General features: G+C 46.4%; 1 protein-coding gene across 1 annotated transcript in view; it reads right to left on the bottom strand.

The window, feature by feature from the left end:
• Window positions 1-13947, bottom strand: part of LOC109930964 (dynein axonemal heavy chain 8-like) — a 2199840-nt gene that overhangs the window by 1028418 nt on the left and 1157475 nt on the right. The window contains 1 exon segment of the mRNA XM_048596622.1: window positions 1446-1599. Coding sequence (XP_048452579.1) covers window positions 1446-1589 — 144 coding nt within the window. The 5' untranslated portion in view covers window positions 1590-1599.

Raw genomic sequence — 13947 nt, 5'->3', positions numbered from 1 at the left:
TGCTGCTTGGCCTGCTGTGTTCATCCAGCCCTGCACCTTGTTGTCTCAGTATCTCTATGTGCTGAGGTTCTACCTGTCCCAGTGTTAGAGGATAGGCCTGGCTTCGTTGCCGTGGAACACTCCAAAAAGATGGACCGTTCCATATCACCTGTCCATTATGGAAAAATTCTGACCATATGTCCATCAGGCAGTTGTTAACACAGTGTCCTTAAGACCTGCAGGAAAAGGAGAGGGTTAATCCTGTCGGTTGGTTCCCCGCACAGATTGTCCAAGGCATTCGACCAGACCAGACCAGACCAGAAAAGAATAGAACATAGAACAGAATATCTTTTTAATTGACAGAATGCATCATTGTCAGAACTTTCTAACACAAAAATGTAGCTTGGCTGGTGGTGAAAACGGCACAACCTGTGAGATCCTTCATGTAGGCCCGGACTCTGTGCCGCCGCCCTCCATCCTTGCAGTGGCTGCAAGGGAAAAGACACTGTCACACATCTCCTTCAGACCTTATTTGCGTAGGCATGTTGCAGGAGTGAGATGCAAGGCAGTACAGTGGCACAGTGGCTAGCATTGCTGTCTCACAGCATCAGGGACCAGGGTTCAATTCCAGTCTGCGTGGAATTTGTATGCTCTCCTTGTGTCTGTCTGGGTTTCTACTGGGTGCTCGGGTTTCGTTCCACAGTCCAAAGATGTGCAAGTTAGACGGATTGGACATACCGAATTGCTCTGTAGTGTCCAGGAATGTGCAGACTGGGTGGTTTAGCTAGGGTAAATACAGGGTAATAGGGATAAGGTGGAGGTGGGTCTGGGTGGGTGGGTCAGAGAGGCCATTTTGAACATACAATCTACAGGCATTCTATGATTTACGAGGGGATTTTGTTGACACTTGTCCCAAGCAGCTCTACACCTCAGGATGCTTTTCCCTATGGTCTGCTTCCTGGAGCATACATCGATACAAATAAATATCAACGACGTTTGGAAGACCATCTACCTCGGTGAAAGGCGCTCATGATCTGCTTGAAACTAGATCTTCCAAAGCAAAAAGTCACCCATGACCAAGTGTTGCAGACTGGCACATTCAAAAGGTCCAGAATTATAACGCTAAGGGATGCAATAAAACTTGGGGCAGCTGCTGCCAAGGCACAGTGACAGAAGACCATCATTTAAAAAGGTCTTTCTGCCAAATTACAACGGTGGCCCATTTAGTTATCAGACCCTCTCATTACCTCAAATGTTTGTAACTAGTATCCTGCATAAGAAAGTGCCTTTGGTTTTTGCAACTGCAGGGAAAGTCAGGTTCCAATGTTTGTTTTTCTTGATATGTAAAGACTGTACAAAACTTCTTCAGTATCCATGTTATGTACATAAAGATTCTTTATATCTGCAATAAAAAACTTTAAAAACCTGCCATAGGTTATGTATGTCTAGTACTAATTAAAAAATACCTGTTTTTCCTTTATTGTCTCTTGCAAGGCCAGCATTCCGACAGTGCTTCTGCGTATTTTGCCCAATCTTTTCTCCGGTGATAAACCAAGTGAATCAAACAGAACAGAGCCACTAACATGTGGCGAAATACCATCTTGACTCATTTTTCAAAGTCTGAAACACACAGCAAAGTTTAAATTTCACCCATGACTACATATTATTTAGTTTTGAGTTTATTCTCCACAAACAGAATGAGAAGCGACTCAGCATCGACCCAAGGGTTACTTCCCCCATTGTACTCTCTGAAGCAGCTGATCAGTTAGTTCTATCCTACTAAATTTTTAATGCATTTATCAAATTTCCTGTTGAAAATTATAGAATCCATATCAATACCCTTTGCAGGCTTTGCATTTCAGATCATAACTTACTGCACAAAATAAATTATTCTCGTGGCCCTTCTGGTTCTTTACTAATACCTTAAATAAATGCCTCCTTGAAAGACAAACATGCGATGCTCATTTAAACATTGAATGTTTTGAAGCATAACATTGATATAGTTCTTAGGCTAAAGAGATGAAAGCAATGTGGAAAAAGCGGGAACAGGGCACTCAGTGATGACCATACTGAATGGCAGAGCACACTCAAAGGGCCAAATGGGCTACTCCAGTTCCTATTTTCTATGTTTCTTCAGGCCAAATACAAAATGATTAAGGATTGTGGTTTTCACAGAATACTGAACTGAGAATACAAGTTAAATATCCCAGGATTGCGATTTGCTCACCAGTCAGCCAACACCCTAACCTCAGGTTATCTTTATACTCCAAGAAGGACTGGGAGACTTAAGTGTTAAACTGCAGGAGCTTTGAGTTGATCAGCACGTCTTTGCCGTACCACGTCATCTTCATCTGTATAGTGGACGAGACCGGTCCAGTCTGTGCTACAGTCATGGCTGGTATGCATTTCTGGACAGTGGTGTAATTCCTCACCAACTCTTCCTGAATCTGGTGGAAAATGCAGCATTTGGCCTGTTCTCCTAGTAGAAAACCTGCTTCTATCACTTCCTGTCCACATAGTCTCTTATCATGGGTAGTGTCAACAAATCCGTTGTTTTATCATGAGCAATGCTAGAGATCCTTCAGTCAATGAATCACAGAATCTCTACAACGTGGAAAGAGGTCATTCAGCTCATCAAGTCTGCACTGATCCTGTGAAGAGGATCTCACCCAAACCCAGCCCCCAGTCCTATCCCCACATTTACGATACCTAACCCACCTCTAGCCTACACATCATGAACACTACGACACAATTTACCATGGCCAATCCAACTAACTTGCACATAGTTAGACCTAGGGAGGAAATTAGAGCACCAAACAAAAAGCCACAGGGGGAAATGCATACTCCACATAGACAGTCACCCAACGCTGGAATTGAACCAGAGTCCCTGGCGCTGTGAGGCAGCACTGATAATTACTGTGCCACCAATGCCGAAAACCTTTAGTCATTGAGTGGGTTGTGTTCTGCTATGTTAACAAAGATTGTCTCTACCTTTTGGGTAATGATCCTTGCTCTCGAGTTACAATTGAGGAATGTTTTATTCACTGTGCAAACTTTTCTGCCAAAATATTTGTGACTGGCTGATCAGAGGCTGATCAGATATCTTGAATTCCATTCGGCTTTAGATAGTTCTTAAACTCTTTGATATAAACTGTGGACTATTATCACTAACAAGTTGTTCTGGACAACCAAACCTCACTATCTTTCAATGATTTTGTCTGAAGATGTCATCTTCATGATGGTAATTTCAGGGCATTTAGTGTGTGTGTCAAACACTATGAAAAGCATTCACCCTTCATAAAGATCCACTGTAGTCAATGCAGATTCTTTGCCATGGCCTTTCCAACTATTCCATGGATGTAATGCTCGAATGGAGGTAGGTTGTGAACTCTTGTGCAAGCTCCACATATTTTTTGTCCTCAATTTCAAAGTCAATCCTTGGCCACTAAAAACAGCTTCTGGTTATCTCTTTCATTCTTACAATGCCACAATGAAAAGTTGCCCAGTTGGTTTAACACATGTCTCCTTAGAGGTGTTGGAATAATGACCCTTACAGGAGACACTTGCTTGTATGGACAGTTCTAGCTTGTGTGTGACATTTGGTTTCAGTTCTGGGGTTGTTCCTATGCTCTTTCCACTTTTAATAGTATACTTAATTTATTTTGCCATTACCAGAAAATGTTGTTGGGTAGAAAATGTCAACATAAGTGCTGTTTGTAGTCATCGTATTTGACAAAGATAAATCCTCTAGATTATCAGCATTCCCACAGAAGTTGAACTGCGATACTTAACTATATTAAGTGTGAACTGACAGCAACAGCACCCAAACTAGTTTGGCACAGGGTTGGATTCTGAATAAGAGAGCCATCAAGTCAGGGGAAAATACATTAGCCATTGACAGCAAGTTTACTATTCAGGCTACCCAGGGGCACAGTAAAGGGAGTGAAAAGACTTCTGGTTTAAAGTGCATTTATTTCAATGCATGAGGCATGACAAGTAAGGCAGATGAGCTCAGAGCACGGACGGGCTCTGGGGACTGGGATATTACAGCCATAACAGAAACATAGCCAAGAGAAAGGTAGGACTGGCAGCTCAATGTTCCAGGATACAGAAGCTACAGGCGTGACAGAAATACAAGTAAAAGAGGAGGGGGGGGATTGCCCTTTTGATAAGGGAGGACATTACAATAATGCTTAGAGAGTATATTCTCAAGGGGTCATCAAATGAGGCCAGATGGTTAGAACTTAGAAACAAGGGATGGTCATTGTAAAGGGGTAGGCGATGTGACATTATCACTAGACTATAAATCCAGAAACCCAGCTGATGTTCTGGGAATCTGCGTTCAAAGCCCACCACGGCAGATGGTGGAATTGGAATTAAAAAAGAAGTCTGTAATTAAGAATCTACTCATCACCATGAAATCATTGCCGATTATCGGAAAAACCCATCTGGTTCACCGAAGGAAATCTGCCACCCTCACCTGGTCTGGCCTACATGTAACTCCAGACCCACAGCAATGTGGTCGCCTCTCAACTGCCCTCTGAAATGGCCTAGCAAGCCACTCAGTTGTACCAGTCACTACAAAGACTCAAAGAAAAGAAACTGGATGGATCACCTGGCATCGACCTAGGCACTGGAAAAGATAATGGCAGAAACAGCCCTGTCGACCATGCAAAGTCCACCTCGCTAACATCTAGGGGTTAGTGCCAAAATTGGGAGAGCTGTCTCACAGACTACTCAAGCAACAGCCTGACATAGTCATACTCACAGAATCATACCTTACAAACAATGTCCCAGACACCACCATCACTATCCTTGGATAATGTCCTGTCTCACCAGCAGGACAGATCCAGCACAGGGGGCGGCACAGTGGTATACATTCGGGAGGATGTTGCTCTAGGAGTCCTCAACACTGACTCCGGACCGCATGAAGTCTCATGCCTTCAAGTTAAACATGGGCAAGGAAACTCCTTGCTGATTACCACATACCATCCTCCTTCAGCTGATCAATCAGTACTCCTCAATGTTGAGCAACACTCAGAGGAAGCACCAAGGATGGCAAGGGCACAAAATGCACCCTTGGTTGGGGCTTTCAATGCCCACCACCAAGAGTGGCTCGGCAGCAGTACTACTGATCAAGCTGGTCGGGTCCTAAACGACATAGCTGCTAGACTGGGTCTGCGGCAGGTGGTGAGGGAACTAACAATAGGGAAAACATACTTGACCTCATCCTTACTAATCTGCCAGCTGCAGTTGCATCTGTCCATGACAGTATCAGTAAAAGTGACCATCACACAGTCCTTGTGGAGATGAATTCCCACCTTCACATTGAGAATAACCTCCATTGTGTTGTGTGGCACTATCACAGTACTAAATGGGACTGATGTTGCACAGATCTAGCAACTCAAGACTGGGCATCCATGAGGCGCTGTGGGCCATCAACAGCAGCAGATTTGTACTCCAACACAATCTGTAACCTCATGGCCCAGCATATCCCCCACTCAACCATTACCATCAAGCCAGGGGATCAACCCTGGTTCAATGAAGAGTGCAGGTGGGCATGCCAGAAGCAGCACCAGGCATACCTGAAGATGAGGTATCAACCTGGTGAAGCCACCAACCAAGACTACGTGTACGCCAAACAGTGAAAGCAGCAAGTGATAGACAGAGCTAAGTGATCCCACAACCAACGGATCAGATCTAAGCTCTACAGTCCTGCCACATCCAGTCATGAATGGTGGTGGACAATTAAACAACTCACTGGAGGAGGAGTCTCCACAATGTCCCTGTCCTCAATGGTGGAAGAGCCCAGGACATCAGTGCAAAAGATAAGGCTGAAGCATTCGCAGCAATCTTCAGCCAAAAGTGCTGATTGGATGATCCACCTCTGCCTCCTCCAGTGGTCCCCAACGTTACAGATACCAGTCTTCAGCCAATTTGATTCACTCCACGTGATATCAGGAAACGGTTGGAGAGACTTTATACTGCAAAGGCTACCGGCCCTGACAACATTCCGGCAACAGTACTTAAGACTTGTGCTCCAGAACTTGCCGTTCCCCTTAGCCAAGCTGTTCCAGTTGTAACACTGGTATCTACTTGACAATGTGGACAATTGCCCAATTGTGTCCTGTACATAAAAAGCAGGACAAATCCAACCCAGCCAATTACCGCCCGATCAGTTTACTCTCAAACACCAGTAAAGTGAAGGAAGGAGTCATCAACAGTGCTATCAAGCACGACCTGCTCTGCAATAACCTGCTCAGTGATGCCCAGTTTGGGTTCCGCCAGGGCCACTCAGCTCTTGGCCTCCTTACAGCCTTGGTTCAAACATGGACAAAAGAGCTGAATTCCAGAGGCGAGGTGAGAGTGACAACCCTTGGTATCAAGGCTGCATTCGACTGAGTGTGGCATCAAGAAGCACTAGCAAAACTGGAATCAATGGGTATCGGGCGCAAACGCTCCGGTGGTTGGAGTCATACCTAACACATAGGAAAATGGCTACCTCTCTCTCCTTCCTGGAACACTCTGTTTCTAACTACCTGGAAACTGATATCCATTTCAAGCCCACCAACTCCCACAGCTACCTAGAATACACCTCCTCCCACCCACCTTCCTGCAAAAATGCCATCCCCGATTCCCAAATCCTTCACCTCCACTCCCGAACATCTCAGATGTCCTCGTTTTTCAAGGAGCGCAACATCGCCCCCCCACCCCCGACCAGTGCTCGAGAACGCCCTCGACCATGTCTCCCGCATCTCATCTCTCACCCCCTTCCTGCAATAACAACCAAAACAGAATCCCCCTCGACCTCACGTACCACTCCACCAACCTGTGGATCCAACACATCATCCTCCGACACTTCCGCCATCTGCAATCCGACCCCACCACCAAAGACATTTTTCCCTCCCCACCCTTATCTGCTTTCCGGAGGGACCACTCTCTCTGTGACTCCCTTGTCCGCTCCACACACCCCTCCAGCCCCACCACACCCGGCACTTTTCCCTGCAACTGCAGGAAGTGCTACACCTGCTCCTACAGCTCCCCCCTCACCCCCAAAGAAGACTTTCCACATCAAGCAGACGTTCACCTGTACATCTGCTAATGTGGTATACTGTATCCGCTGTTCCCGGTGTTGCCTCCTCTACATCAGGGAAACCAAGCGGAGGCTTGGGGACCGCTTTGTAGAACACCTACGCTCAGTTAGCACTAAATAACTGCACCTCCCAGTTGCGAACCAGTTCAACTCCCCCTCCCATTCCTCAGACGACATGTCCATCCTGGGCCTCCTGCAGTGCCACAACGATGCCACCCGAAGGTTGCAGGAACAGCCTTTGACGTAAAGTATCAGAGGAATCATGGATGTAAGTGGGTAGAGTATGGACCGGGGAGAAAAGACCGAGTCAAGATAGGAAGAGATAAGTTCTGTGGGGCATGAGCAGGCGGAAACAATGGGTCTGCCTGGGGCAGTTCTGTTTGTGGATTTTCGGAAGGAGGTAGAAGCAAGCTGTGCAAGAGTTGGGATACTATCAGCTTGGAGGCCGTGACGGGGCAGGGGTTGGATGATCACCAGAATGAAATGACGTTAGCGACCATAGTTAATACAATGGCCTGACGTTCCGTGGTGGGGAGATAGGAGGTATCCGAGAGCTTGCGCGCAGCCTCTGCAATGTAAAGGTCAGTACGCCAGACTGCAACAGCACCACAGTTATCGGTTGGCTTAATAAAAGTCAGGGTTGGATCTGAGCGCATTGAGTTGGGGGGGGGAACGAAGAAGATAGGTCGGAAGAAGTGTTGGCGTTTGGTGGGGGGGGGGGGGTAGGTGCTGAGAAATTGAGGCAACCAATATCACATTGACAGTTCTCAACGAACAGGTCGCGTGCAGGCAGAAGGCCAGATGGAGGAGTCCAAGTGGAGAGAGAGTATTGGGGGTAGGTAAAGGGGCCTGTGGGACACAGCGAGGACTCTTGTCCAAAGGAATGGGCACAGAGGCAAAGAAAACAGAAGAAGAGTTCGAAATCTTGTCTTGCCTGAAATTTATGAAAGTGGGAACAGAGACGGATAAAGCTGAGACCTTTGAGTGCAGAACTTTCAGCACTGGAGACCTGAAGGTGAGAAAGGACGGTGAATATGTGACAGGAGATGGGGATGCATTCAAAGGGAAGGAGCAGGGAGGAACCTTCCAGACAGCCATGGGTATCTCTGAGTTGTTGCATCTTGTGTGCCTTGATGCCTGAAAGGAAAAAAAAAGTTCTTCGTAGCACAGTGAATGAGTGGTGGATGAAGTGGAACTGCAGAGTGGTGCAATGCTGTTGGAGAGAGAGAATACCAAACAACATAAACAGCAAGTGACAGACAGAATTAAACAATTTCACAATCAATGGATCAGATGAAAGCTCTGCATTCCTGCCGCATCCAGTCATTACTGAATGTGGATTATTAAAACAACTCACTGGAGAAGACACCACAAATATTCTGATAGTCAATGATGGAAGAGCCCAGCACATCAAGGCAAAATAGAGGGCTGACACATTCCCAACAGTCTTCTGCCAAAAGTACCAAGTGGATAATCCATCTCAACCTCCTCCAGTGATCCCCACTATCACAGATATCAGTCTCCAGCTAATTTGATTCACTCCATGTATACTAAGAAATGGTTGGAGATACCGAATACTACAAATGGTATGAGCCATGATAACATTCTGGTTATAATACTAAAGACACATGCTCCAGAACTTGCACATACCTAGCTAAGCTGTTCCAGTCCAGTTACAACACTTGCATCTATCCAATAATGTAGAAAATTGTCCAGGTATGTCTTGTACACAAAAAGCAGGGGAATTCCAACCTGGACAATTATGAGTCTACTCTGGCCTGGACTATACATCCTTAAACCCTGCTTCCTGTAAAAAAACTTCATCCCATTCTCTCAGTTCCTCCGTCTCCGTCGTTTATGTTCAAACGAGGCCAACTTGGACAAGGCAGCATCCGAAATGTCCACCTTCTTCCTCAACTGAGGATTCCCCAGCACCATTGTCGAAAGGGCCCCCAACTAGGTCTGACCCATCTCCCGCACTTCCGCCCTCACTTCCCTCCTGCAACGGCGATAGGGTTCCCCTTGTCCTTACCTACCATCCCACCAGCATCCGCATCCAAAAGATCAGATGCCATTTCTACCACCTCCAACGAGATACACCACCAGACGCATATTCCCTCCCTTCCCTTGCCTGCCTTCAGTGGGGACCATTCCCTCCGGGGATTCCTTCCTTCCCACACTTCCTTCACGCCCTACAGCCCCACGGCACCTTCCCCTGCAACCAGCGAAGGTGCAACACCTGCCATTTACCTCCTCCCTCCCCAGTATCCAAGGACCCAAACATACCTTCCATGTGAAGAAACACTTCACCTGCATTTCCCAGAATCTAGTCTACTGCATTCGCTGCTCACAATGTGGTCTCCTCTACATTGGGGAAACGAAGTGTAGACTGGATGACCGCTTTGCAGAACATTTACCTTCTGTTCGCAAAAAACGAAGGACCCTGAACTACCCATTGCCTGCCACTTTAACGTACCACCCTGTTCCCTGGTCAACATCTCAGTCTCTGGCTTGCTACAGCGTTCCAGCGAAGCTCAATGCAAGCTGGAAGAATAACACCTCATTTTCCACTTGGGGGCCCTCCGGACTCAATATTGAGTTCAATACTTTTAGGGCTTAAACTCTCCCATGTCCCAGCCCCCTACCCAACACACCAGGCCTTGTTATCACATAGCCTGCTATTACACATCACCTGTTATTAGTCACTAATAGTCCCCGTTAACAACCATTCACCCTCCCAGCCTGATCATTATCAACTCCATTGTCTGTCCAACTGTTCTTCTCTCTCTTTAGGCTCTATCCTATCGTTTACTCACTACTCCTCACCCCTCCCTATTTTTTGCATATAAACTGATGTTTTCCCACCTACCATCAGTTCCGAGGAAGGGTCACCAGACCCAAAACGTTAACTCTGATTATTCTTCTCAGATGCTGCCAGAGCTGTTGAGCTTTTCCAGCAACTTCGTTTTTGTTCCTGATTTACAGCATCTGCAGTTCTTCTAGTTTTTATCAGTGTACTCTCGATCATCAGCGAAGCAAAGGAAGGTGTCATCAACAGCGCTATCAAGCAGCACCTGCTTAGCAATGACTTGCTCAGTGATGCCCAGTATGGATTCCGACAGGACCACTCAGCTCCTGCCCTCATTGCAGCCTTGGTTCAAACATGGTCAAAACAGCTGAATTCCAGAGGTGTGGTGAAAAATGATAGTCCCTGACATCAAGTCTGCATTTGACAGAGTGTGGCATCAAGGAGCTCTAGCAAAACTGGAATCGTGGACACCAGATGGAAAACTCTCTGCTGGCTGGAGTCATACATGGCACAAAACGTCAACTTTACTGCTCCTCTGATGCTGCCTGACAAGCTGTGCCCCTCCAGCTCCACACTGTTATCGCTGACTCCAGCATCAGCAGTTCTTACTATCTCTGACATAGAAAGATGGTGTGATTATTGGAGGTCAGTCATCTCAACTCCAGGATATCTCTGCAGGAGTTCCTCATGGTAGTGTGCTTGACTCAGCCATCTTTTGCTGCTTCAATGACCTCCCTCCAACATTAGGTGGGAAGTGGGAATGTTCGCCAAGATTGTACGATGTTCAGCAGCCTCCGCAACTTCAGATACCAAAACAGTCCATGTTCAAAGGCAAAAGGAATGTACAATATCGAGGCTTAGGTGTAAAGTGGCAAGTGTAGTGTGAATATTACAAATGCCAGGCAATGATTATCTCCAATAAAAAACAAATATAACCACTGTCATTCAATGCTGTTACCATCACTGAATGCTCCACTTTCAAAATCCTCAGGGTTACTAATGACCAGAAACTCAACTCCATTCACTAAATAAATAGTGGTTACCAAAGTAAGGCTTGGAATACTGCAAAGATCTCACCTCCTGACCCCCTTCCCAAAGCCTGTCCATAATCTTCAACGCATAAGTCAGTAGTGTGATTGAATACTCTCCACTTGCTTTGAAGGAAGCTCCAACAACACTCAAGAATCTCAACACTATCTAGAAGAAAACAACCTGCTTGATTGGCACAACATCTATAATATCCAAGACAACAAGGTGCAGGGCTGGATGAACACAGCAGGCCAAGCAGCATCATAGGAGCAGAGAGGCTGACGTTTCGGGCCTAGACCCTTCAACAAACAACTGCACCTCCCAGTCGCGAACCATTTCAACTCCCCCTCCCATTCCTCAGACGACATGTCCATCCTGGGCCTCCTGCAGTGCCACAACGATGCCACCCGCATCCCAAAACCAGTCCAGCTCGTCCCTGCCTCCCTAACCTGTTCTTCCTCCCACCTATCCCCTCCTCCCACCTCAAGCCGCACCTCCATCTCCTACCGACCAACCTCATCCCGCCCCCTTGACCTGTCCGTCCTCCCTGGACTGACCTATCCCCTTCCTAACTCCCTACCTACACTCACCTTTCCTGGCTCCATCCCCGCCTCTTCGACCTGTTTGTTTCCTCTCCACCTATCCTCTCCTCTATCCGCCTCCCACTCTCTCCCTATTTATTTCAAAACCCCCTTCCCCTCCCCCTTTTCTGATGAAGGGTCTAGGCCCGAAACGTCAGCCTCTCTACTCCTATGATGCTGCTTGGCCTGCTGTGTTCATCCAGCCCTGCACCTTGTTGTCTCGGATTCTCCAGCATCTGCAGTTCCTACTATCTCTGATTCAATCTATAATATCCACTTCATTCTCAAAGCTCAGTAACATTGGCCCATTGGTATTATCGCTAGACTATTAATCCAGAAACTCAGCTATGTTTTGGGGATTTGGGTTCAAATCCTGCCATGGCAGATGGTGGAATTTGAATTCAATAAAGAATCTGGAATCAAGGCCTAACAATGACCATGAAACCATGGGTTAAATAATATGCATTAGGGAAGAAAATCTGTCACCCTTACCTGGTCTGGCCTACATGGGACTCCAGACCCAAAGCAGTGTGGTTGACTCTCAACTGCCCTCTGGGCAATATAAAGAAAATATGCTAGTCTAGCCAGAGACGCCCATATCCTGTGAATGAATAAACTAAAAGCACTGCAGAAATCTGGTGGCCTTGGGACAGTGCCTTCCAAATCCACAACCACCACCATCTAGAAAAACAGCAGCAAAAATTCTCTTCAAGACACTCACCATCCTGACTATATCGTCATTACATCAATGAAATATATCGCCATTCCTCCAATGTTACTGGGTCAAAATCCTTGAACTTCCAACTTAACATAATTGTGGATACGGGCTACATCAGGTGGAACCAGAGCAGCTCACCACTTTCTAAAGGGCAATTAAGGACAGGCAGTAAATGCTGCCTTAGTGATGTTTACATACCATGAATAAGTACCAAAAATAAGCTTCAAAGAAGGTTATTTGCCATATGAAGTCCTTGCTCCAAACAAATCAGGCAATCTAGTCAGGCACATTCCCCTTCTTTCCTCAAGTCTTGCAGACTTAATCTTCCTCAAGCACCCAACCAATTTTCTGCCAAGATAATTTGTTTGACGTACACCCATAACTGTCAGACATCAAACTACACAGGAATTAAGAGCGGTAGTAGGCAATTCAGCCCTTCGTGCCTACTCCGCCATTTAAAACGATCCTGGTTGATCTTTATCCTGATCTTAATTCAACTCTCCTACCTGCTCTGTATGGTCTTTTATCCCTCTTTTCACCAGAAACATATCTATTGCTTTCTTGAATCTGTTGACTGGCTGTCCCCACTGCACTCTGGGGCAGTGAGTTCTACAGATGCGCAACCTTCTGAGAGAAACAGTTTCCTCTCATCTCAGTTTTGAACTTACCCACCCACCCCCCCACTCTATATCTATAACATCTTGTTCAAGACCATCCCACAAGGGGGAAACATATGTTCGATGTCTACCTCATCAACTCCTTTAGCATTGTAAATACCTCAATTAGATCTCCTCTCATTCTGAACTCCAGCAAGTACAAGCCCAAGCTATACAACCAGTCCTTGTACAATGGCTCTTTCATCCTTAGAGTCAATCTACTGAACCTCCTCTGAACTGCCTCTAGTGTCACCACATTCTTGCTCAAGTAAGGAGACCAAAACCAGACAATACTCCAGTTGTGCTCTCACCAATGCTTTATATAATTGTAACAACACTTCTTTACTTGTGTAATCTAGTCCTTTTGCAATAAATGCCAGGATTTGCAATAAATGCCAAGATCTGGATGACATCCAGGGTCGGGCTGACAAGTGGCAAATAACATTCGTGCCTCACAAATGCCAAGCTATGACCATCACCAAGAAGAGACAATCTAACCACCGCCCCTTGGCATTCAACACAGTGTTATCATCACCTAGTCCACCACTATCAACATCCTGAGGGTTATCATTGACCAGAAACTCAACTGGACTCACCATATAAACAGTGGCTATAAGAGCAGGTCAGAATCTAAGAATACTACAGTGAATAACTCACCGCCTGACTCCTCAAAGCCTGTCCACCATCTACAAGGCACAAGTCAGGAGGGTGATGGAATACTCCCCACTTGCCTGGATGAGTGCAGCTCCCATAACACTCAAGAAGCTTGACACCATCCAGAACTAAGCAGCCCACTTGTTTGGCACTACATCCACAAGCATCCACTCCCTCCTCCACCAACGCTCACCAAAAGCTCCTCAGACAGCACCTTCCAAACCCATGACAACAAGGTGCAGGGCTGGCTGAACACAGCAGGTTAAGCAGCATCATAGGAGCAGAGAGGCTGACGTTTCGGCCTTGACCCTTCATCAGAAAAGGGGGAGGGGAAGGGGGTTCTGAAATAAATAGGGAGAGAGTGGGAGGCGGATAGAAGAGGGATAGAGGAGAGGATAGGTGGAGAGGAAACAAACAGGTCGAAGAGG

This window comes from Rhincodon typus, chromosome 5, assembly GCF_021869965.1.
Source record: "Rhincodon typus isolate 14 chromosome 5, sRhiTyp1.1, whole genome shotgun sequence".
In the NCBI taxonomy this organism is placed as follows: Eukaryota; Metazoa; Chordata; class Chondrichthyes; order Orectolobiformes; family Rhincodontidae; genus Rhincodon; species Rhincodon typus.
The sequence above is the reverse complement of the archived record's forward strand: the minus strand, read 5'-3'. Positions and strand labels throughout refer to the sequence as shown.